Genomic DNA, 25341 nt, shown 5'->3' with positions numbered 1-25341 from the left:
GCTGATGAGCGTTGCAGCATGGTGGCCTGGTGACTGGTGGGCAGATTGAGCAGTATCAACTGCCTATTTCGGCAGCGAGCCGGTGATCAGTGCTCCTAAAAGGCAAGCATGCTGCGAACCGACGACCTTGCCTGGAAAAACCAACTTTTACTAGTGCCTAGTCCTCCCCACTTTACGTATTCTCTGATAGTGATAGCCACTGGCTTGAAATAGTTCGTTGCCAGATGACTATACGTGTGAAAGCCGCCGGCGTTGCCGACCTTGTGGGCTGCACTACTCGAAACAGTAGATTTGCTGAGTGCTCTGGGCACTCGGCGAAGCTAAAAAAACACTCAACAAAGGCTTTGCCGAGTGTTACACTCGGCATCGATTTGGTCGGCAAATGTTTCTTTGCCGAGTATTTTTTGTCGGACACTCGGCAAAGAGTTTGCCGAGTGCTAGATCGGCTCTCGCAAAAAAATGACAGGGAGAAGACGGTGACGGCGGCTTTGCTGAGTGTCTAATGGCAAAAAAAATCGGCAAAGTCGGCCCCTTTGTCGAGTGCTAGCTGGCAAAAACACTCGGCAAAGCTGAAGTTGCCTTGATGGTGTGTTGCACCCGACATCAGCAAATGCCGCTCCTGGCAAGCGTAGTGAGTCTCCTCCTACTCGGGGTCGCACTAGTTGTCCACCATCCGTTCCCAGCACTGGAGATGCTGGGCGCACCACCACGGAGGCACCTACGTCATCAAGTATATGACATATAAGAAAATGAAATCTCAGAAAAAATAAGTATTAATGTTCTATATTTACCTTCAAGTATTCTTTCCGGGTTAATTTCATGGTTCTTGTCTCAGTTTTAGAGATCTTCACTCGAAGGATGCCCGTGTGGCATGTGACGATGGCCTGGACGCGTGCCTCGTAGTGCATGTCCCTGATGAGTTTCTTGGCGGCTTTGTCAGCCACAGCATTCGCCCTGACCTCGTATCCCTCCTGGCATCTAAAGAAGTCCTGTATATAGACACGATATATCCGGTCATTATTTCAAGAATGTCCAATGAATGCAATGTATTGAGCAATGTAGTGCAACAAAGACTTACCCACAGCTCGACCTTGACCTGCTGCGCCTTGTTGGCGAATACCCTGCCATCCCGATCAGGGGCGTCGGAGGCGGCAGCGTAGTGGTCCCACATGAAGGCCGGCTCAACAATTCCGCCGAACTCCACCAGGCTACGGAATAGTTGCCTGACCAAAAGACCAAGGATTGCGTTGACATGGCATCCTTGATCACCCCCACCGACTTTCGTCCAACCCCTGCCCAAGTAATTAAGATAAATTATTAGTTTCTATTGTAATTTTGAACATATCAAACGAAAAATTAGTGATAACATATAAAGTTACTTACTTGGACCCAGAGGGTCGAATCAGCGGGCGTCTCTCAGGATGTATCAGTCGCCTCGGGAGGGTCGAGGGACCTCGCAACCAGACACGCGACGAACTAGAGGAACCAGAACCCCCTGCCACCTCCTCCACCTGTACCTGCTCCTCATCAGAGGATGCGTGCGCGGAAGGTACCTCCTCAGACGACGATGAAGGTACAGGTGATGATGCCTTGTCCTGCCTCCACCCTTCCCTCGACCCCTCCCGGACTCCTCAGCTGCGTCGAACCCTTCAGCTACGTCAGACCCTCTACTGGTTGCTCTTGCGTAAAGCGACGCTATCTTCCTCAAACCGCCCACCATTGGTCCAATCACCTGCAATTAAAAAGAGTAAACCAATTAGCACAGATAATACATTGAAAGAGATGCAAAATAAACAAAACATACTTAGAAAATAACATGGTATGACAAATAATAAATCAATTAGTACGGATCATACATGTATTAGAAATAATCATCATGATCGGGATTAGCTGGATCATAAGTCTCATCATCACTATCACGCGTGTCGATATAATCATGCCGTGCTCCGAAGGAGGAATGTTGTCATCACCGTCATTGCCTAAATGTAATCGCTGAAGTAATTCTAAGACCTTCACATTCTGAACCTCGTCTCCTACATCCTCATCAGCACCCCTTTCATTATCTACTTCCATACCCATCGCTTCGATTAAGTCTATCTCAAAACTTCCTTCGAGCCTATCTTCTTGAAAGAACTCTCCGTCATATGTGTTGGGGCCTATGTTGTAATCTTCATTGTTTGGGACAGGTAGTTTACCATGTGGCGATACCTTGTACATAACATCCCAACCCTTAAGACGATCGACAACTTGGCACGGGTATGAGAGATAATAAACTTGCGTGGCCTGTTGAGCCACAATATAGACATCATTTCCTGGTAAGATGGATGATTGTCGAATTTCGACTAGCCCAAGATTAGGGGTCCGTCTCACTACTTCAGGATCAAACCAATGGCATTTGAATATGACGGGATTAAGCGGTTTGCAGCCATGAAAAATGAGTTCGTATATTTCTTCAATTCTTCCGTAATACTCAACCCATCAAAGCCTTGCGTAAAAACTCCGGTATTTGTGGTTCTTCAATTGGGCCGACTCTGCTCGTGGCTTGTTGTGTGAAAGCGATATCAATTCACGTCATAACCGGTAAATGATGTGAACCTATAGGCACAACCATCAGCAACCTGTCTCAACTCGGCACTCATAGATGCATCGGTTTGTCCCTACAAGTTCAAACAGGGTAGTTCGTTATATTATTCGTACGTACGAGCAACTTGTAATGTCAAACTAAGTATGAGCCAAATTGGACAGTACCTTCTGTTTGAACCAAGAAATGAAATCGGGCATTCCATTTCCCGCACCCTCTCTAAGAAGGGTCGAAGCTTCCTGCGGGGTAGGTTCCCTTGATTCACGCCAGAATTGATGATGAAATTTCCTGTACCAACGAGAAACAAGGGAGTTGGACACAGAAATATGACTACTTGAGAACAAGTTTGTTGAGAACTTACAGCATGTACGGCTCCACTTCGGATAGGTTGGTCAACACATATAGCATAATAGTGAGCCACTCTTCATGTTTTAAGGTCTTGTTAGTCGCACCACTTGCACTTCCGAGTTGCCCTCGGAAAATGCTAAGGTTCAATTCATCTCACCAGCATTGTAACGAGGGGGTGGATTATGCACGCGAGGAAGGTTGTCAGCATAGTATTTTGTTGTGAATTTTGACACCTCCTCCAGAATGTATGCCTCTGCTATGAATGCTTCAATTTTGCATTTATTTTTACATTTAGTTCGAAGAACCTTTTGACATCCCTCAATTGAATAGCACCAACGGCCATGCATAGGCCCCCCCATTCATACCTCATATGGGAGGTGCAAAATCAAATGCTGCATCGGATTGAAGAAGCTGGGTGGAAAGATCTTCTCCAACTTATAGAGCAACACAGGCGTCATTCTTTCTATGTCTGCAACCACGGTACAAGATAACTCCTTAGCACAAAGCTGGCGGAAGAAATTCAACTCCGCTAGCACTATCCAGACAGGGACATAGCCTCGAACCATCACCGGCAGTAGCCGCTCAAGCCATATGTGGTAGTCATGACTCTTGAGCCCATTGATTCGCAAAGTAGCTAAGTTCACTCCCCTCTTCAGATTCGCTGCATACCCATCATGAAACATTAACATTTGGAACCATTATAGTACTTTCCTCCTTTGGGCCCTCATCAGCACAAAATCAGCCTTAGGCTTTCTCCATGACTTGCTGCCTCTAGGAGGCGCCATGTCTAGTTTTCGTCTATTGCATAACCTCGCTTGATCCACTCTAGCCTTAACATTATCCTTTGTCTTATCAGGATTGTACCAAAAATTGCCTCGACAACATTCTTTTCAGTGTGCATTACATCAATGTTATGTGGAAGAAAAAGGTCATCAAAATAGGGGAGGTTCCACAAGCACGACTTCTGAGTCCAGGCATGTTGCTCACCATATCCCAGAAAACCATCTCCTTGGTCATTGACCTCGAGAGCGTCTAACTGAGCACGAGCCGCGGCACCAATCATCATCTGGGGTGCAGGGTCTTCAACTATGACATCTTTCATAAAGTTCTTGATATCTTGTCTGAATGGATGGTCAAGACGGAGGAATTGTCGATGTTTGTCGAACAAAGAAAACTTGCCACCCTTCGTCAACCAAATGAACATCAGAGACGCCTTGCATACTGGGCATGGGAACTTCCCGTGAACACACCAGCCGCGGAATATCCCATACGCCGGTAAGTCGTATGTCCATACCCCTTCCTCCCAAGCACAGACCAAATCATCAATCAAAGGCTCTATGTACACACTCATATTATTCCTCGGGTGTTCAAGGATTATCAACGATAAGAATATGTTATGCTGTTAAAAGAGGACGCTAGGGAGGAGATTGAGGGGGATAACGAACATGGTCCAACAAGTGTATGGGGCAGCCGCCATTCCATAAGGATTGAACACATCTGTTGCCAGCGCAACACGTACATTACGAGCCTCTAGAGCTTTCTCACGATGAATCATATCAAACCTTGTTCATGCTTCACCATCGGATGGATGTACTAGCTTCTCAGGATTGTATCGACGTCCGTATTTGTGCCATGTCATCTATTTTGCGGATTCCTCAGTCATGTAAAGTCGTTGGATCCTCGATATGAATATAAGGTACCGTTGGATCTTCATGGGGATTGCGAGCTGCCTCTTCTGACCATCACCAGAGTCTACCTCCAGGAACCTAGAGGATTTACACTTTATACAGTACTTTGATTACATATGTTCTTTCCTAAATAAGATGCATCCCTTCGAACAAGCATGTATTTCTCATATGGCATCTTAAGTGTACGAAGGATTTTCTGTGCCTCATACATGCTCTTTGGCAGAATGTGACCATATGGGAGCAGGCTACCAAAAACTTTCAGCATAACATCGAAGGCTTCTCGACTCCAGCTAAATTGGAACTTTACAACCATTAGGCGTGCAATGGCATCCAGTTGAGAAACCTTGGTATGCCCGTGAAGGGGTTGTTGTGCCGCAGACAATATCGTAATACGCTTTTGCAGTTGCCTCTGGCTCCTCCTCCCTACGTCCTTCATCGAAGTGTGCTTCATGATAGTCATTTAACATGTATCCTACCCCAACATCAACATCATAATCCTCGATGCGTTGTCTCACGACCTCGTCTCTCACATGATCGGATCCACCATGGTATCCACCGGGTATAGTCTGCCGTAAATCCATTTTTCCAAAGATGTTGACCCATGACCACCTTTGTTTGTCGACGCGAGTTTGCACAAATGCTGCAGGGACACCAAGTGACACGCGCTCCTTTAACCCTTGCAAATGCTAGTTCCAAGAAAGCATCGGTCTTCTCAATCCATTCATCGGTTAACGAACCATGACTAGAACAACCCATGTACATCCACTCATGGTCATCCATCATCTAACATATCAGCAAGTAATATAAAAATCAATTGCATCTACAGGTTGCTATACTATTTTAAAAATCAATTGCATCTACAGGTTCCTATACTATCTAATAGGTGAAGATAGATCATAATCCCACCTAAGGATGTGTAGATGAAGTTAGTTTCCATGCTCTACTCCTATCCGAGACAGTATTTCGGTAGCACTTCCCCGCTGTTCTCCAAATACACGTCCTGATAGGGAGATTGTGTATCCGGAAAACAACAGGGAGATGCTACCAAAACTCTATCTCGAATTAGAGTAGAGCATGGAAACTAACCCCATCTACACATTCTCGGGCTGTTCAAAAAATATGGACAATTCAAAACAGATACGGTTATAGATATGCAAAGATCTGCATATTTCCAACCGTATCTCTTTCGAACGGGAGACGCCTAGCTAGGTTATGTGATATACGAACATCCTATGTTTCACATCATACGGAAAGAAGGGTGTAGGATACCTCACCTTGCTGTCATGCAAAGTGACGAGTCGAGGACGGTGGGGAATGATCTTTGCAATAGCCTCTCCTGCAACAAAGGAACATAATAGTGTCAATTATAAATTCGGCAGCACCTTCCCTGCACGGTGAGGTAACCATAACCTGCAACAAACCAACGACACGATGACCGACAACCACATACACAGCAAACCAACGACACGATGGCCGACAACCACATACACAGCTTATACCTTGCAAAACAATGGCAGGGAGAAGGTGGGGGGCGGCGGGAGGGCGAGGCACGGAGCAGCAGACAGCGGCGGCAGAGCAGGGCAGGGCAGGGCAGGGTAGGGAGTGGCGGCCGCGTAACCTATTAAAACATAAAACAAGCCATGTCACTTGTCTGCTGAAATTAAATCAATCTTGGAAGTGCATATATTAAATCAATCTTGATTAAGGGTGTCTCAACGGACATTACTCGATCCATATCCAGTACATTACTCGATCCATATCCAGTACATTAGAAAAACGCATTAATACACGAACATCCCATTCGGCCATGCTCCCTTTATCATCATATACTAGAAACTTCAACAATATTGGCGATGCACCAAAACATTAAGGCAATTTCCCTCAACGGACATAGAATATTGATGATTCTTTGAAGGCACAAGAAAGTTACCAATCAAAACACACCATGCAATTCAAAATCAAAGTCATATAGAATTTTCACTAATACAATTAATTCATAAAACAAGCAAGCATGAGCCAAAGCTTAGCAGAACTTTGAGTTTGATGAATTGTTACTAAACACACCAAAAAACACCTAGCATATATATGTCCCTGAAAGAAAAGAAATTTGTTGCAAACTTGTAATATGAGTATCCTAATATTATCACAAACACATAGGTAAAAATAACTTGCATAATAACTCCTGAGCAAATCCTTGCCAAACAATAAGCTAGAGCATTTCTAACAGTTCACAACTTGATGAATGAATCACAATACAAAGTTTACAAAAAGAAAATGGACACTGAAACCTGGAAAAGGGGGCAGGGGGTCAGGGGAGGGCGCCGGGGGGCAGGGCTGGGGGCAGGGGCAAGGCGCCGGCGGCGGGGCCGGCGCGGGAGGCTGGCGTGCTGGTGGCGGGGGCTAGGGGTAGGGGGCCGACGGTGCAGGTGGCGTCGCAGGGGTGGCGGCGCAGGCGCGGGTAGCGGCGCAAGGGGTGGCGGCACAGCGGGCTAACGACGCGGGTGTGTGCGTGTGCAGCCGTGTTCAAAATCCATATGAAGGGGGTTTGCTGAGTGTCCCAGATCTGACACTTGGCAAACCCCAGCTTTGCCGAGTGTTAGATCAGGAGCACTCGGCAAACTTAATTTTTTTTATTGTCATTCTTTTCCTTCTTTTCCATAACGTGTTTTTCTAAATTTATTCTGATGTACTTTGAAATACCTTGTCAAATTCACTCAACATATATATTTGATTTTTCTACTAATATTATTCCATTATTTCATGCAGTTATAGCTCAAATTCAATTTATATCAATTCAAATTCTATAATTGCACTTAATAAATTAAAAGTATCGTACGTGACAAATGGTGCGAAACCTTCTCAATTTTTTACCACAGCCTCCATGTGTGATATCATGAGATCATGACAAATCTCATAATTTTCAAACTTCGTTTGTTTTTTTTAGAATTTAAAAATCATTCGACCACACGTTTGTGATCGTGTTTCAGATGTTCGAAATTTCTTTTCATTTCCTGGGTAAGGCCTCACACTGGACTCAATAACATGAATATCATTTTTCTACTCATTTTATTCTTTTATTCGAATCACTTGTAGTTCAAATTTGACTTATACTAAAAAAATTCGTTGAAATGCAATAAATTAATTAAATATAGCAAAATGATCCAGAAATATACCAAATTTTAACATGAAGTACCTCGTGTTGTAGGTGCAGAGTAGAAACAGTTTCGAGGCCAGAAGAGAAAAAAACTTACTTCTTTGCCGAGTGCCGCTAACAGACACTCAGCAAAGTACTGACGGCCAGCACACGAACTGACGGATGTCCACGTGGCTGGTTTTTACCGAGTGCCTAGATTTTGCCGAGTGTTTTTTCACCTCGTTTGCCGAGTGTTTTTTTTTTTGCACTCGGCAAAAAGTTTGTTTACCAAGTGTTGTTTTTGCAGCACTCAGCAAAGAGCTTGTTTGCCGAGTGCCCGAAGAATTGCACTCGGCAAACCCACTAGCACTAGGCAAATCTACTGATTCTGGTAGTGCTAGTGCTGGTACTCTGATAGTGATAGCCACTGGCTTGAAATGGTTCGTTGCCAGATGACTATACGTGTGAAAGCCGCCGGCGTTGCCGATCGCCGGTCGATTGCAAGTTGCATGGCTTACCTGACTACGTATACCACAAATGCAGTTTGTGGTCTTCTTATCCGTGACACGTCTTGGAACTGCAGGCTATCTCAAGCAAGTAAATAACCTAGTTAACTATAGACAAATTTGGAAACAACTAAATGAACATTTTTTTCTATAGCTAACACCTGCAGAGTTCGTGACATATTCTCAGTTTCTGGCTTTCATTGGCCAAGAGATGCCTTCAGTCTCTGGACTTCAGCCAAGAGGGAGGAGTTCATCTCACAAGCATCCTTCAAGATTTCAAATCGCCTGTCAAGCTCATTACTACTGTGCTCGGGATCCTGTGCGATGCCTTGCATAATGAAGCTCTTCAGCATAGCCTGTCGAACAGAATACCCAAAACAATGAGAATTGTGGGCTAGCACGATTAAGCAAACATGGAAGGAACTGCAGCATAACGAGTGCTTGCAAGAAACCTTGAGCAGAGACTTACCTCGTGGTGCGGCTTCTGTGCATAGCACCGGAGAAGCGACTTGACCACCTTGTATCGCAGCGTTTTGCCAGAAGCACTGCACTGGAAGACAAAGCCAGAAAGGTGATGCTTCACTAATGTGAAGGCCATGGAATCACGCTGTGCAGCTTTGTCAAGGACACCAGATGTCCATGATTTGGCACAAGATTCCAAAAATTTTTCATCATCCTGCAAGTGTAATGTAAAAAATATGAAGCAGTGAAACCATCATTTTTTTTTCATTAGGGAAAATGCAATTCATATGTATAGCAAGCAAATAAATCATCTGCAAAATAGCATACATTGCATATTCTAGACTAAGCAATACACAAAGACAAACCAATTAAAAGGTAATGATTCAAAATAAAATTCATAATTCACAAGGTTACTGTATTGAAAGGTCATCCAGAAAGGAAATTGTACCTCAAGAGGCTCCAAGTATCCTTCCGTGTTGCCAATGCATTTATCTAGTGGTGGTAACAGCTCGAGCACATACGCATTAGACAATGCATTCCATGCCGCAAGACGTACTGCCGGCTCAACCGTTCTATGCAGATAAATGGCCACTTGCCGACCAAAAGTAACATCACCATATGAGACAGCTGCAAATTGCTCAACAAGGCTCTCAACAAAAGTAGTATAGCTTCCATGAATCTTCTCCTGGAATCTTAGGATTTCAAATCTACTGATCTCTTTTGCTTCCTCTAAATTAGCCACTCCGGCACTATCGTCTTCCTTGACAGAGTGAGATCTACAGTACTTCTGGCATAACCTGTCCAAATGCTGGCCATACAATTCCTGTAAAGCATGGAAAATATCCCTACTTCTGTCTTCTTGTAGCAAATCCATGCTAGAGCGGATAGAGACAGAAAGTGCATGCATTTTCCAGATCAGAGGAGCATGAAGGCATGGGGCAGCTGAAATGGCTTCCAAACCTAAAAGAAAGATAAGACCAGCCCTTGAGACATCAAGAATATACTTCGCTGATATCGAAAGGATGCCTTTTGGGTCATCAATGCAGCAGACTGCACTTAGAATCCAATGTACAGGAAGAGGCAGTCTCTGATGCGCCCACTCTACCACTAATGTGCTGTGAGGTTCATTCACGGCTTCTGTTAACTCTGTTTCTTCTTGAATTGTCTCCAATGTCTCTGGTATTTTTTGTACATTGGTGCTGTTGTTATTTCCTGCATCCTTATCTGAATGCTTCTTCTTGATGGACAACCATCTGGATCTATAATGTGAATTCAGCACGCTGCTGAAAAGCTGATATTCCTCTTCAGTTATGTCCCACTCAAAAAGTTTTGGTAATGCCATGTGAGAGGCAAATATATGTATAGATGATTTGAGATACTTCAGACTCGATGGTTCAAGGAGGATATCAAAGGCTTTCTCCATCATGTAGATCTGTCCAGGTCCTGCAATCAAAGACGCCCCAAGGGAAGAACTGATTCTATCTGAAGACGTGACAGCTGTTTTAGACACATTATCTGAGTTCATTCTGTTATTGAGAGTGACGGAACCTCCTGGTGCTGAAGAGAAATTTTTGAACAATTCTAGGACCAGCTGTGAATCCAGTTGTGCAAGCAGGCATTTAAGAGACCAAAACCCTCCACCACATGTCCCCCAGCCAAGTCCAACACCAGGAGCTGGTCCTCCCCTACCAAACACCTCTATGTTCTGTAATATGGACCACTGCGAGGAAATCATCGGCAAGAGCGAAGTTAGCAAGTGTAACAAGTCATCATGCCATAAACTGGAGATGCCTTCTCCCAGTAGCTTGCCAGCTGCCCCAGTTTTAGATTCAATGAGATGCTCAGTGCAACTTTTCGTGGCTCCCTGAATCACTCTGTCAACAGACCAGGATAGCTGCATTAATCTTTGAAGGCAACTTATGGAAGACAATGACATATCAACGTTACCATGGCATCTCATATAACAAAGTCCCTGCACCAATGATGTGCTGCAAAAAGACTGATGATCCAGATTTCCAAAAGCAACAGTGCCTGAGATGCTGAAAAATCCATTACCAATTATGCCCAGGCCAATTTTAGGGACAAAATCAGGTATCCAAGGCAAGCTATAAATTTTACCGTCAGACATGGCATCCGGTGATATTCTTTCTAATATTGAATTAAGCATGCCTAGTACAGAAGCAATCACCAAAATCAAGTAGCTTGCCTCTAGCATCTGCTTTGTATTCCTATTCTGACTGCTAATAAGTGAACACACATAAGGAATATCATTCAGACGTAACCAAGATAGCGCTAGGTCTACCATTGGGACTACATGGCTCCAAGACCATGTCTCAATGTAAGTGGATGCAGAAACTCCCACATCTTGCTTGGCAAGTTGCTCCACTGAATGAAGAAGTGGTAACCTTTGTGCCAGAGCCCCTAAGACAAGATATGACTCTCTAGCAACAGAACTGAATTCAACAAGAACATTGTGCTCACTCAGATTCTTATTGGGAGGACTGAGCCACAGGCATAGAACAGGAAACAAATCTGCAAAGTGCGCTATGCAAAACCCATAAGAGATACAGCTTCTCCAAAACCGCAGTTGCTCAACCATCATTGCTGAACTAAGCTTGCACTGTTCCTTTCCAGACCTTACCCAATCCTCAAGAGTACCAGCTTTTCTGTACCATTGCCACATTGCCTGCTGAAACACTCCATGGTTCACAAAATTCAAGCATGTTTGCCTATTGTATTTGGACAAAACCTAAGAAAAAATAACAGATGACTTTAGATGCAACAAAAAAAATTCATGTTTGGCAGATATAAAAGCAATAACAGCAAACCAAGAGTACCACACATCTTTTTGTAGTATATGATTCAACTTGTAGAGTTGCGATAACTTTTAATATGCTTATATATCTCATCATATAATACTGACATTATTGAAGCGAATATATACGCCATAAAATATGAAAACACACCATGTAGTATACGTGGATCATAGATTGTAGAAAGAGGTTCGTTTCAAAAAAAGGATTGTAGAAGGAGGTGTGATTGATTGGAAAAGGAGCAAGCATTATGCATACCTAAAAAGGAACCCATTTGAGAACTGGCCATGACAATTTATATGGAGTTATCAGCTATCATGCAATTGCATACAAAGAGAATCATTTGAGCTCAACTAACAATTCAGAAGAGTGTCTTACATTACTGGGAAAATGGTAACCAGATCAAAAGATCAGTAAATAAGCACTAACAATAATATGCACCTGCAGGAACTAATAAGCATCAAGCCATCAACATAAAGATGACAGCTATCTATCACGTTAACTCGATAACACAGGATTGTCAAAAGAACTTACCTTCAAGAGAGTAACCCCTTTGATCTGTGAGGAGCGAATTTCCATTGATCCTTGCTTTGACAATAGCTTAGTAACACTTTGGATAAGCCTTGGACAATTCAAGATTGCATTAGCAGACTGTGGGGAGTGCCTAGCTAGTGCCACAAGAATGGAAACAAGATAATCTTCCAGAACAGGAGGTGGGTCCATCTGAATGAAAAAGAAAGGTTAAAGGTCCTTAATGCTGATGTCACTTTTTCAATGAATAGGGACCATCGGAAAAAGAAATAAATGAGTCAATGTGACATTAGCTGATACAATGCTTGCTAGTTGCTACAAAAATGATATATGTGACATGCAACATTATCACTACAAAACAAACAGCTCCAGTGGACCAAATATCATGGCTGAGCACCTTAAAAAAGAAACAAAGGGGCAGAACAGAAGCCATGGAACACATTCAAAGTTATATTCTGATGTTGGATAAAAGGATATAAGAATATAATAAATGATGGTTTTTTTTATTGTGGTGGTGAGGGGTGGGGGTTAGGGGTGGATGGGATGGCAGAAGCATGCCCAGCAATTAAGAGGAACAGAAATATACAAAGACTACCCTCAAAACTAGGCAAATAACAGCAGCAAAGCTTTACTCAAGGTAATAATGATAATGAAATGAGTAATGACAATTACAGGACACCTAGCACTACAATATGCTCCAAGGAATCCAAAGCATAGTGCAAAAAAAATCCAAAAGTTGAAGATAACTAGTCTTGTTATACTTCTGTTAGAAAGGAAAATTGAAATACTGTGACCAGGGCAAATAATGCTAGTGGACACCAGTCTGCTGTAAATTTCCTGGTGAGAACCAGGTGCTACAATACGAGAACTAAGAAGGTATTCCACTGCTATTTTAACATAGCATATATGGCATAAGAAAGCACAAAGCTCAAAGTAGCTTGTCCATGCTTGTAAGAAGCAACATCAAGTATTAAAAAACAAAAGCTGACCTCCAAAAGGAAACATATTCGTGGAAGTATTCCCATCCTAATAAAACCTGCAGCAACATCTTGTCCAGACACAACGACGTCATCCTGAATGGTATGCTTCTCATCACCTTCATCCTCATCATTATCACCGTATTGTGGGAGTATATTTGATGGTTTTGTGTTATATTTCCAAAAACCTCCTTCAAGAAAGCCTCCATCTAGATCAGGTTTGCTACGAAACACAGGAGCTGTGCAGATATCTTTCCCATGATCTACTACTCTCTGCAGCAGAAGATTCACCAAATGAGTATGAGACTTAACCAGCAATGGAAAGACTCAAAACAAAAAGAAAAAGAAGGTAAAGTTACCTCAGAAGATTCAAAATATGATTCGTTGAACTCAAAGCTCAGCATAACATTAATTACTTTAGCACAACTCAAAACTACAGAATCATGGTTATCATCCAATGCCATCCTGTAGTTGCTTCAGTTAGTAACAGATAAGTACAAACAAAAATAGGAAAGAAAAAAAAATCGCATCACAAGATCCCAAATAGCTGCCTTTGGCTCAAACCAATCCAATGCAAAGATGCCTTTTAGATTACAATGTAGATGCATAAGCGCACGTGGAAATGTGCCCCAAATGCCTAATTGTTAAGGCACAGGCACACACATTCTCGTTAAGGCACAACACAAGTGCGCATAAAAGTGAACACCAGGATTTGATCCATTGTAAGTGAGGTTCACCCCGAGTCTTCTGTTTTCTAAAGTGCATTCACGTGCTACATGAGTACACGTGTGGTAACTAATATAAAACAAGGTCATACCTCCCTATACAGAATAGAGTTTGACCAATAAAGCAATTCATAAGAAGAAAGAGTAATGTGATAGAAGCATTAGCATTATAAAGAAATAAAGATTAAAGAATACTTTACGTATGCATGTAGATGTAGTGATGACTGGTAGTGGTAGCCAATATATGATATGTTTAAGCTACAAATTCTTATTTCTCATCCTCTACCATGACTATAAGATGAGGCCCAATTACTGAAGGGTACTTTTTTAAAAAACTCTGATGCCACTTGCCACCTTTGAAATACCAAGCTAAAAGATTACGCAATTCTGAGAGGTTAATGAAAATATTTTACAATTAATATTACTGATCAAACTATTTAGTGTATTCCAGATATGATTCTCTTCATTGATAAACTTAAAGATTCATGTCATATGCAGATGCAAATAGGAATCCCCACTATTATTGCCACTTTCTGATAATATAAGTTAAAGCCCAACAAGCGCACATAACAAAGAAGTGCTGAGTCCAAGAAATAGTAAATGACATTTAGGCTGTGCATATATTCACGTAAATGGCATGGTACAAACACTCAAAAGTCAAATCATTTCTACAGCATGCAAGTAATAGATATGGGGGGAGTCGAAACAATGCAATAATTCCACACTTCCTCAATGGCTTTAAATTGCCAAGCGCTCCCACGACAATGAGCTTGCATTGTTAACAAAGAGAGTAGTTAAGAAAGGATATTTTACCTTAGAGAGAGTACCAACTCTGGTTCAGGTCCAAGGGCATATGCCCAAACTGCTTGCCAGTCATGAACTTTGTCATTAAAATCCATTTCTTTAACAATATCAAGTAGATCCATCTTATGCAGGCTCTGCAATGCCCTATTCAGAATAGAAGCCAGAAGCTGCAGTGCAAGCACACGCTGGCCAGGAACCTATAATTTGAGGAATCTCAATTATATCACATATGTTGAGATATTACAAGTTTTTGTTTTTAATCAGACTTCAACAGATCATGTAAACATATGAAACTGTTCTTTGCAACCTGAGGTAGTGACAATTACTGCTACCCTTGCCACATCATTCCTAACCCACCAAACATTAATACAGAAAATACACAGCAGATTAGCACATTGAACTTGAACACAGTCAGTTACCAGCTAAGTAGCAATTATTCTATATAAACCAAATTTATGAACAACTTCACTGCCTCACCTAGCACATTTAGCATGTCATAATGTAATGAAACCATGTGATACATAGTACAACTTAAGTACTAAAGACCTTTTTGCCTGAACACCATTCACTTGAAATTTGTAAATTGAGAAACAACAAAGTAACTACCAATACTTGAAAAATGTAAGCAGAATATGCAGCACACAAGCAATAATGTACAATACATGAACCCTAAAGGCAATAAATATTTCACGCCATACTACAACCAGTGAACCTATTTGACACCATTAAAATAGGATAGCAAGTGGAACTATTGCACCAACCAACAATCACTCTTAAGTTTCTTAGTGGACAGGCATTTTGAAATGACCCTTCCAAGATAAACAGACAAAAAGTATAAAAGCCAGTGGGAGTATAAAACATACCATGCTCCTGGTAAGTGCCACTGCCTCATTGATTGTGTACCCAACAGCTGCAGGGTCTCCTTCTGTTCTAAGGAAGTCACGCTCAGCTACATTTTCTGCATGTGTCTTCTTGCCTGAAAATGGGAAAGAGAGGCTGCCATCTAAAGGACACCACCACGACTGAAGCTAATGTAACTCAGGAGAGCGAAAACAAAATAATGTACCATTTTGATGCTCTTGAGAAGATTGGAACCCCAATATATCTCCATCCAATGTGAACCTGCATGACCTTATCCGCTCCACTCTCTCACTCCACGCCTTCCAAGAGCGCCCACTATGTTCACCGGCCATCAACCAATCCCCTGGTGTAGCCTTTTTGGCCTTCTGCGGCCCTGAGTTTTCCAGACCCTTGTCCTTACCGACACCCTTTGTGCCTCCAGATTTCTCCCTCCCTCGCCTCCTCAGCATCTCCACCAATGCAGGGTTCATCTTATTTATGATATCTGCTTGTGCCTCCACAATCTCCCCTGCAGACATCCCAGCCAACCTAGCCATGTTCTCTGCACTGATCTCTGCTTCCATTGATGACTCCCCACCATCCAATTCCATTCTCTCTCCTTGCAATGCCGAATTCCTAACCTCACCTGCCTTCACTAATCCAACTCTCGATTCAGCCTGATTCAATGGCTTCTTGGACACCACATCAGAAACTGAAATTGCAGCACCTGGTCCTTCCCTAGCATTTCCACTGTCAATCTGCATAGCGCCTCCATCCAATTCCCTCCCCCCAGCTGACGCAGCAGCCACCTTCGAATTCACAGCCCCAGCATCAATTTTCTGCTCACTATGTTTCTTGGCCTGCGCTGGCTTCCCCTGCCTCCGCTTGGGAGGAGCATCGCCAACAAACTCCCGCCACTGGCTGAAATCCATGCCCTTCTTCTCCTTCCTCTTCACCGGGCCAGCCGCGGCGGCCACCACCAGCTGGTAGTCCGCCTCGTCCATGTCCATCTCGTCCTCCTCCTCAGCCCCATCCTTAACGGCACCCTTGGCCGCGGGACCCCAGTGCTGCGGAACCGGAAATAGCAGTTGGTCAGTCGTGGAGTACAAGCAAAAGGCGCAACTAAGCAAATCCAAAAGGGCGTTTGGGGGTTCGGGGGCCTAGGGTTTGGGAGGGTGGCGGCTGGCTTACGGGGCCGTGGGAGCGGTGGCGGGCGACGGGGAAGGGGAGGACGGAGGGGCGCGGGGCGGAGGAGGGCGCGGCGGCGGAGAAGCCCTTCTCGACGATGGCGCCGACGAGGCGGGATGGCGGCGCCGCCGCAGCGGCAGCGGCGGCGGGGGGGGTTGGAGCCGCGGGGTGGAAGGGCTCCTCCACGACTTTGCGGCGCGTGGGGTGGGCGCCGCCGGGCTGGTGCCGCCGCTTCGTCGGCGCGTCCATCGGGAAGGGGCGGGAGGCGGAACACTGCGTGGTGTGGTGATCAGAGCGAGGAGGGTTTAAGGGGGATTGATTTGTTTGGTTCTATGGTGCTGTTCGCGATTTTGAGTGGCGAAGCAAGCTGAGGTCAAGACGTCAAAGCCGTCGCTCAAGGCCAACTCGACAGAGGGGCGTGATTTTGAACCTTTTGTTCCACCTTCGTTATCTCAACCTAAAAAAATCAAAGGAATGGAGGGAAACTTGGTCAAATTAAACAGTACTCCCTGTCCCAAATTGTAAGTCATTTCAAAAATTTTGAAGAGTCAAAGCATCTCAAGTTTGACCAAAATTATAGAGAAAAATATAAAGATTTATGACATCAAATAGATATACTATGAAAATATAATTGATAAAGAATCTAATGATACTTAGTTGACATCATAAATGTTATTATATTATCATATAAATTTGATCAAACTTGAGATAGTTTAACTCTCCAAGATTCTTAAAATGACTTACAATTTGGAACGGAGGGAGTAATTGTTACTCCCTCCTTCGTGTAATACTGTCTCTGTCATTACTACTCATTACTACTCCCTCCAACGAGTCATCCAACCGTTCACAATTTATCTTTATCCGATAAATATAAGACATTTATAGATATATTTAGATGACTTCTCATTCAATTCTTCCTAGAATTGGCATATTACTCTCTCTGTCCCAAATTACTATTCGTTTTGACTTTTCTAGGTATATGACTTCTGCGTATCTAGACATAGTATATATCTAGGTGCACAGTAAAACTACTCCCTCTATCCCAAATTACTATTTATTTTGGTTTTTATAGATACATCACTTTTACAATATATCTGTACATAGTATATATTTAGGTGCGTATCAAAAGGTACGTATTTAGAAAAGCCAAAACAAATAGTAATATGTCTAAAATCTCTAAGATGTCGTATTTTAAGTCGGACGGAGTATGTTATGTTACTTAATATAATAGCCATTACTTTATCTTTATTCATCATGTCAGCGTGTAAGACTAGAAAACTATCAATGATTAAAAAAGACTAGTACCGTATCATTTGATTTACGCAAATAGTGCACGAGAAGAATGAAGCTATCAAAAAAACTTGTCAAAGAAGCGGAATCAAAGTCGGCATCGATCATATGTTAACTCGTTATCAAGCATGGTTAACATATGATCCATGCTTAACTTTGATATGATACTCGGCCCGACGAGGACTTTTGTGGGCATAAATTTTCGACCTGAAATGAGCTGAATTTTTTTCCAGCTCGGCTCGTAAAATACTCAGATCTATTTAAACATAATATTTTCATCTTTTGATAAATATTTGTGTAGGTTTTAACCAGCGGAAGCGAAATAGTAACTACTCCCTCCGTTTTAAATATGTAATGCCGTTGACTTTTTACTCTAACTTTGACCAACAATATCTATTTAATAAATTAGTTTAAATAAAATAAAATAAAATAAAATGAGTACCACTACATCTATTGTCAAAAGTATTTTAATAACTTGTAGATTTGTCTATTTGCAAAAATATTTATGGAAAAGAAGAATAGTCAAACGAATGAAAAAAGTCAATGATGCTATATATTTAAGAACTGAAGTATTATCCTTTTGAAAGAAACTCTAAATAGACCTGAGTGCATTTGCATATGTGGAAAAAAAATCTAGCCAAACACCATGGGAATTTGAATATGCAAATATGTTGAGTTTTTGTATCATTATGTAAATTTTCATGTAGTTTAGGTTGTTTTGTGAAATTCAAAGATTAAAAAGTTTTATAAATCAACGTAACTCCAACCATCCAACTATAGCAAAAGTCTAATTTCATCCTGTAACTACAAAACTGGACAGGGAGGGCCATCCAACTATCAAAACCGGGTAATTTGGTCCTTTGGGTTGTTTTGCATTTTCTAGAAATTAAAAATTTTGATTTAATTAAAAATATAACTAATTCATTTCAAATCCAAAAAATATGAAGCTGGTACCATAAGTTTTCTAAAAAAATGTAGGCCATTTGTTAGCGCTCTATTTGAAATTCTTTGCATCATATTTGTTACTATTTATAATGTTTTATTGTTCATAATAAAACACAAGGAATATGAACAATTAAGGTTGCAATAATGCCAAATAGAACACCAACAGATAGGTTATATTTTTTAAAAAAATTGGCACTAATTTGACATTTTTTTGATTTGAAATAAATTCGTTATAAGTTTTTTAGTTAAATCTAACTTTTTAAATTTTTAGAAAATGCAAAACCACTCTTGAAACCACTCAAAAGGTCAAACTTGTCCGGTTTTTATAATTGGATGGCTCTCCGTGTCCGATTTTGAATTTTTTTTAAAAAAACAATTCAGGTCAAGTTCTCGCAACTCTAACAAATTTTTGAAAAAAAGTTCCGGTTAAGTTTTTCGGCTCCCAGTTTAAAAGAAAAAAACCTTAAAACAGAGGTAGGTTAAAACATGACTAATTCATCCAAAGTTCGAACAATCACCTAATGGGTATTTGTTTCTTTAGGAGGTCCTAAAATTCCTATCACATCGAATGTTTAGATACTAATTAGGACTAATTACAAAACCAATTGTCCAAATGGAAACTAATTTACGAGACGAATCTATGAAGCCTAATTAGTCCATGATTTGATAATATAATACTACATTAACCATTTGCTAATAATAGATTAATTAGGCTTAAGAGATTCATCTCGTGAGTTAGCCTCTATCAATATAATTAGTTTTATAATTTATATTTAGTCCTCATAATTAGCGTCCGAGTATTCGATGGTTACGAAGTGGACTAACCAAACACCCCGAAGAACCCACAGACAGCCACCAGACCACCACGAAACATCCTGTCATTCTCTACTCCCTCCACCTGGAAAGTACGCCGCCCTCACCTTTTCTCTCATAAACAACGCATAAAATTATTCTGACCAAGGACCAAATCACCAAACCAAACCCAAAAGCCGAAAGCCAAATCCAAAACAAATACCCAAGACAGCGAGGAAAAGAAAAAATTGGAAAAATTCCTCCCCCCATCCACGAACAAACACCGCGAAGCGTGAGAAGAAATGGAGGCATGAGCGCTAGCACCTCCACCTCCTCCGCTTCCACCTCACTCCTCGTCGATCCCCTCGAAGCCCCCGCGCGCCCCCGCGGCCCTCCTCGCCGGCGGGCTCGCCGGGTCCGGCGCTCCTCCCCCTCCTCGGCTGCGCCGGCGGCGGAGGGAACTAGGTAAGGGGAGGGGAGGGGAGGGGAGGGGAGGGGAAGGGAAGGGAAGGGAAGGGGCGGTTGAGGTAGAGCGGAGCGGCAGCGGCGATGCCGTCGCACGCGGATCTGGACCGCCAGATCTCGCAGCTGCGGGAGTGCAAGTTCCTGGCGGAGGCGGAGGTCAAGGCGCTCTGCGAGCAGGCCAAGGCGATCCTCATGGAGGAGTGGAACGTGCAGCCCGTGCGCTGCCCCGTCACCGTCTGCGGCGACATCCACGGCCAGTTCTACGACCTCATCGAGCTTTTCCGCATCGGAGGCGACGCCCCCGACACCAACTACCTCTTCATGGGCGACTACGTCGGTCAGTTCCCCCGCCTCTTCTAGCCTCCCGCGACTCGTGCTGGGCTTCCGTCGATCTGTGGATTTGTGAGGTGGCTCGATCTGATTCTCTGGTGATTATTAGTTACTAATTTCAATAGATCCTGCTGGAAAATTGAGGTGCTCATGTGCTCGGGCTTGGGGGCTAGAGCACCTGCGATGGGCTTACTGATGCTAAATGGATTGTTCAAACTGATCGTTTCTTCGTTACTGTTGCTTTATAGATCAATAACTGTTTTTCTCTCTCGAACAAATCAGTAACTGTTTCATGATGTTATGGATTAGTGAATATCTGTTGACTGACTTCAAACTCTCTCCCCCTCTCGGATGAGCAGTTAATGTTTACCATGCATATTTTTAAATGGAAATGTATATTTTTAATTGTTTTCCTTGCCTTGCCATGATTTTCTCATCTATAGTGATATACTGACGGCGTACATAGAAAACATTTCTGGCTACCATGTATATGAAGTGCATGAGAAGGTCGAAGGTTTCTTGGAAACTGAAAGTGTGTGAACCTTTTAAGTTTTATGGCATGCAGGGCTTGTTCTCTACTGCTAGATTAACAAATAAGGATGCAGCCTTTATTTTTGTCGTCTGCTTAGTTCGGTTACTCTATTGGTTACACTGGCCATACACGCAAAGCACTCTTACAATCTTATTTTCAATGAAATGCTACTTTTTAAGTTATGTTGTTAAGGGACTAAGGAAGCTGCTTTTCTTTCTATCTATATTTTATATTGTTTTTTGATGCATTTATTTGTTTCCATACCATAGTTGAATTGACTATGGGTATTTTCTGCAGACCGTGGCTACTACTCAGTGGAGACGGTGACCCTGTTAGTGGCTCTAAAAGTACGTTATAGAGACAGAATCACAATATTGAGAGGAAATCATGAGAGCAGACAAATAACTCAAGTGTGAGTTCCTATTCCTCTAGTTGTACTCTACAGCAGTAGAGAGTTTCTTTCAGCATAGGATTTTTCTTGTTACAATTACTTAAGAAAAGGAGGGCACTATTAAGTAAAGTTTCCTAAAATGGTTAAGTTTGAAATGGGCTATTTACTGGACATTGAGTCCATAATAATGTTTGGTACAAAATGCACTTAAAAGTTTGAGTGTCAAGAGAATTAGGGCAATTGTTATCTTTATCTTCTGGCCGTATCAGTTGCTTTCTCGTAATACTCAGGTCATTATGCATTTTGGATTTCTTTGCTTCATTTTCATTCACGATCCTTGTTGAAGATAGTAACATTACTTGGTAAAGGGCATCAGATGCTTGTAAATATTAACTTAGCATAGTATTTGGACTACATATGTGATCACGTAACGGCTGTGAATTAAATCAATTTATGGCACAAAACTTATGTTTTTCTCTGGTTGCTGTATTATTTTCTTGAACTCCATGGTGTAAGTGTCTTTTGGATTTTGTGATAGTAGAAAGGAGCTTAGGTTTACAAGAGGGGCCGAATGAGCTCCACATTTTTGACCTAGCTTCAGCTTCAGAAAGTCATAAGGTGATGCTGAAGTTAGGCTAAGCAAGCTCCTTTTTTTATCTACATTTGAATTGGATGCTAATAGAACTTGAACTCTGTCTCTATCCACATTCTAAATCTGAGTGAATGTTGATTTTGAGGTAGAAACATTTTCTAGAGTGGATTAGAATGTGGAGAAGTGGTATGGATACAGAATCCTGAACCTGCAGCTGCAGATCTAGTGGTTTTGTAATTTTTGGATATTGTAGTTTATCCTTAGTGGGGGCCTAGCCCTCTAAGCCCTCAACAACATTCCACAAAGAAAGTGAGGAACCTCTCTTTACACATTTTTGTCTAACCTTCCAATCCACACTCTCTATTTCCATGCTTGTCAGGCCTTCATCTTCGTACCATTATCTAGATTGAAAAAAATAAATAAAAAGTTGCAAATCGCATTATTCCGCTAGCTTAGTTAGATTGAAAAAAAAATTGCGACTTCAATTATAGATTCCTGTTTAGAGTTGAACAACTAAATTAACTTCACAATATTCCAGTTGGTTAATTTAACAACTGGCTGGTTTTTGGTACAATGATCGATTACTTGCATTCTTTCTATGGCATGAGATTGTCTCAACATATCTTATAGACACAACTTAGCTTCTTTGCGGGACTTGTAATGAATTAACCAGTTATTGATGCGTGGAAAGGATGTTTCTGGGTCACAACATCACGCTTACTATTGAAACCACAATTGCTTCAATATATGATGTTGATAGAACTCTGAAATTTGCTTCCAATAACAACATGGTTTGCGATAAAGTATACATTGTTTCAGTTGTTTTCTTGCATCAGTCTGCATTGTGAAATGCAACTATACAACTGCACCCAAAGTGCTAGGGTGCTCTTTACATGTAGTGTTTGGCTACAGGTATGGCTTCTATGATGAATGCTTACGGAAATATGGAAATGCAAACGTGTGGAAGTACTTCACGGACTTGTTTGATTATTTACCTCTCACAGCTCTTATAGAAAATCAGGTTTGTTCTTTGTTTATGTTGTAGCACATTGGTGTGTGAACTCAATCCTGTTTCTGGTGTGATGAAAGTGGAAAATTCCATTCTGCAGGTCTTTTGCCTACATGGTGGTCTCTCTCCATCACTGGATACATTGGATAATATCCGTGCCCTTGATCGCATACAAGAGGTTGGCAACAGAATTTCCACAATATGTGTGAACTAGTTGCTAATTGTGGATGATTATACACCTCGCATGTTTTGAATTGTAGACCATTCTATGTATGTCTTTCTTGTGAATTGGGGTTAAGGATCCTGTTTTCCTTTTGAGATATCTTGATAATAGAACAAGATGTGTTGATAATAGCTGAAATCTGCATAGACACAACAGGTCTGGCTCTAAAGAAATAGATAGATAGTTACATTTATGAGATATGGTAACATTTATTTAACATATATGTACGGTAGTTTTGTAAATTGAACCATTTATTTTGCATCTGCATGGGACAGTGAGCATTCTTGTATGATTGTGAGAAGAACTGTAGCAACTAAACAACTCCAGATTTCAGAATTATTCGTTCACATTGTTGCAGTTGTGTGTTTTTCTATTCTATGGCCAGGTGAATTTCTGTAAGGCAAAATAGAACCCAGTTGACTCCATTTTACAGTTTTGCATGATCTTGTGCTCCGTACTTCCTAGTTCAGGTGCAGTGAGGAAGTGATTTAATATAGAAGCCTACCATATTTTAGCTATCCAATTTCTTGACACAGTTTGTTCTTAAATAATCTACTATTGACCCCTCAATTGGGCTTTAGGGTATAAACATCATAGCACTTGTATATAATGAGTTTGTTGTTTTACACAAATTTTGTTTAACTTGATTAATAGTTTGCTCTGTTCCCTAAAATGGTTGTAGGTCCCACATGAAGGCCCTATGTGTGATCTGTTGTGGTCTGATCCGGATGATCGATGTGGATGGGGAATTTCACCAAGAGGTGCTGGATACACATTTGGGCAAGATATCGCACAGCAATTCAACCATACAAACGGACTGAGTCTTATTTCAAGAGCCCATCAACTTGTAATGGAAGGGTTCAATTGGTGTCAGGTTAGTATCCAGTGTGGTCAATTTTAACATTGATTTTTTTTCATTGGAAGTTCTTTTTTTTGTTGAAATTCATTGAAAGTTCTGTTCACCAAATTGTCTTGGCGTTTTTTTATTGAAGTAGCGCGAACCCATTTCTGCAAAAGTTTTATTCTTTGTGAACTGGCTGCTTGACCGTGCTTTCAATGGATTTTCAATAAAAAGGTATTCAAACTTCTAGGCTGTAAATATCAAATTACATATAAGATTAATTAAGCTACAAAGAAATCACATAGGTACAACGTGGAAAGCCATCACGGTATTATCTGAGACACATAATTACACACATCATTGTGTTGTGTAGAACCAACCACCATCACCCACTACTACCAGTCCACTACCAACGATGCCTTTTTTTAGAATTACAAAGATTATGCAATTTCTCCTTCCATCACGGGCATAGGAGCACCAAACTGGAACATTTCCCTGCAGAATCTTGAATAACTTGCGTTGCCTTTTGTTGATTGTGTGATGCAGGATAAGAATGTTGTGACGGTGTTCAGCGCGCCAAATTACTGCTACCGATGCGGTAACATGGCTGCGATCCTCGAAATTGGAGAGAACATGGATCAGAACTTCCTCCAATTCGACCCAGCTCCGCGGCAAATCGAGCCGGACATGACACGCAAAACCCCGGACTACTTTTTGTAATCGGCGTGTCGGCTCCTTTTAACTTCTCTCCTCTGTGCTGCAGCGCCTGGGGTCTGTAGATGTTGCCGTTAGAAAAAAAATCTGTTTCCTCAGCCGCCTTGTACCCTGCTCATTCTTTGGTGTGGAGATTTTGTTGCTGCTTCTCAGAACTTCCATAGAGCATGTTAAAAGTACATGGCGATTGGATTTTCTTTTTCTTTTTTGTTGTACCTCCATTTTGTATTATCCTGAGACACAAGAGAAGAGAAGCTGCAATAGAATATCTCGAAACATATTTCGTTCTGTTTCCAGGAAAATATAAGATGCAGGAGGCCAGGAGCTGATGGACTCTGGTTCCGTAGTTTCCTCTTAGCATAAACTGCAGATCAATTTCCAGCCACTCTCACCCTTTTTTTCTTTGGCTAAACAAGGTGCAGCCATTTGAGACTTCAGCAATGTCTCATACCAGCCCTTCCAAATTATTGCTAAATACAGACGCGTTGCAGCATGGTTTTAGCCTGTAGCGCAGGCTCACCTGCACGATGTTTTCTTGAGCAGAGCCGCTGGTCTCACGTGTAAGCTGCCTGGAAAGTTCAGAGACACCGAACAGACACCGAACAGTCCAAACCAAACTCT

General features: G+C 41.9%; 3 protein-coding genes across 5 annotated transcripts; 1 reads left to right on the top strand and 2 right to left on the bottom strand.

Annotated features, from left to right (window-relative positions):
- Positions 1-17: 17 nt before the first annotated feature.
- Positions 18-8336, bottom strand: LOC117853005 (uncharacterized). The gene is made up of 7 exons (XM_072293294.1): positions 8269-8336; positions 6117-6235; positions 5892-5953; positions 1384-1732; positions 1079-1292; positions 792-989; positions 18-718 (listed from the first exon to the last, which is right to left on the bottom strand). The coding sequence occupies exons 5-7, from the start codon at positions 1169-1171 to the stop codon at positions 659-661; spliced, it is 351 nt and encodes a 116-aa protein (XP_072149395.1). The 5' UTR covers positions 1172-1292; positions 1384-1732; positions 5892-5953; positions 6117-6235; positions 8269-8336; the 3' UTR covers positions 18-658.
- Positions 7729-16940, bottom strand: LOC117853002 (transcriptional elongation regulator MINIYO). 3 transcript variants are annotated; one of them, XM_034735343.2, is made up of 11 exons: positions 16600-16940; positions 15635-16475; positions 15432-15544; positions 14578-14765; positions 13399-13504; positions 13052-13312; positions 12066-12254; positions 9167-11467; positions 8726-8932; positions 8418-8612; positions 7729-8334 (listed from the first exon to the last, which is right to left on the bottom strand). In XM_034735343.2, exons 1-10 carry the CDS (start codon positions 16843-16845, stop codon positions 8454-8456), a joined length of 4611 nt encoding a protein of 1536 aa, XP_034591234.1. In that variant the 5' UTR covers positions 16846-16940; the 3' UTR covers positions 7729-8334; positions 8418-8453. The 3 variants fall into 3 exon arrangements, with proteins under 3 accessions (XP_034591234.1, XP_034591235.1, XP_034591233.1); XM_034735344.2 differs by having other exon boundaries at positions 7729-8327; XM_034735342.2 differs by lacking the exon at positions 7729-8334 and having other exon boundaries at positions 8336-8612.
- A 2876-nt stretch (positions 16941-19816) lies between these two features.
- On the top strand, positions 19817-25008 carry LOC117853006 (serine/threonine-protein phosphatase PP2A-1 catalytic subunit). The gene is made up of 6 exons (XM_034735349.2): positions 19817-20425; positions 21248-21362; positions 22846-22954; positions 23043-23120; positions 23848-24039; positions 24553-25008. The coding sequence occupies exons 1-6, from the start codon at positions 20173-20175 to the stop codon at positions 24724-24726; spliced, it is 921 nt and encodes a 306-aa protein (XP_034591240.1). The 5' UTR covers positions 19817-20172; the 3' UTR covers positions 24727-25008.
- Positions 25009-25341: the final 333 nt, after the last annotated feature.

Source organism: Setaria viridis, chromosome 4, assembly GCF_005286985.2.
Source record: "Setaria viridis chromosome 4, Setaria_viridis_v4.0, whole genome shotgun sequence".
Lineage (NCBI taxonomy): Eukaryota > Viridiplantae > Streptophyta > Magnoliopsida > Poales > Poaceae > Setaria > Setaria viridis.
The sequence above is the reverse complement of the archived record's forward strand: the minus strand, read 5'-3'. Positions and strand labels throughout refer to the sequence as shown.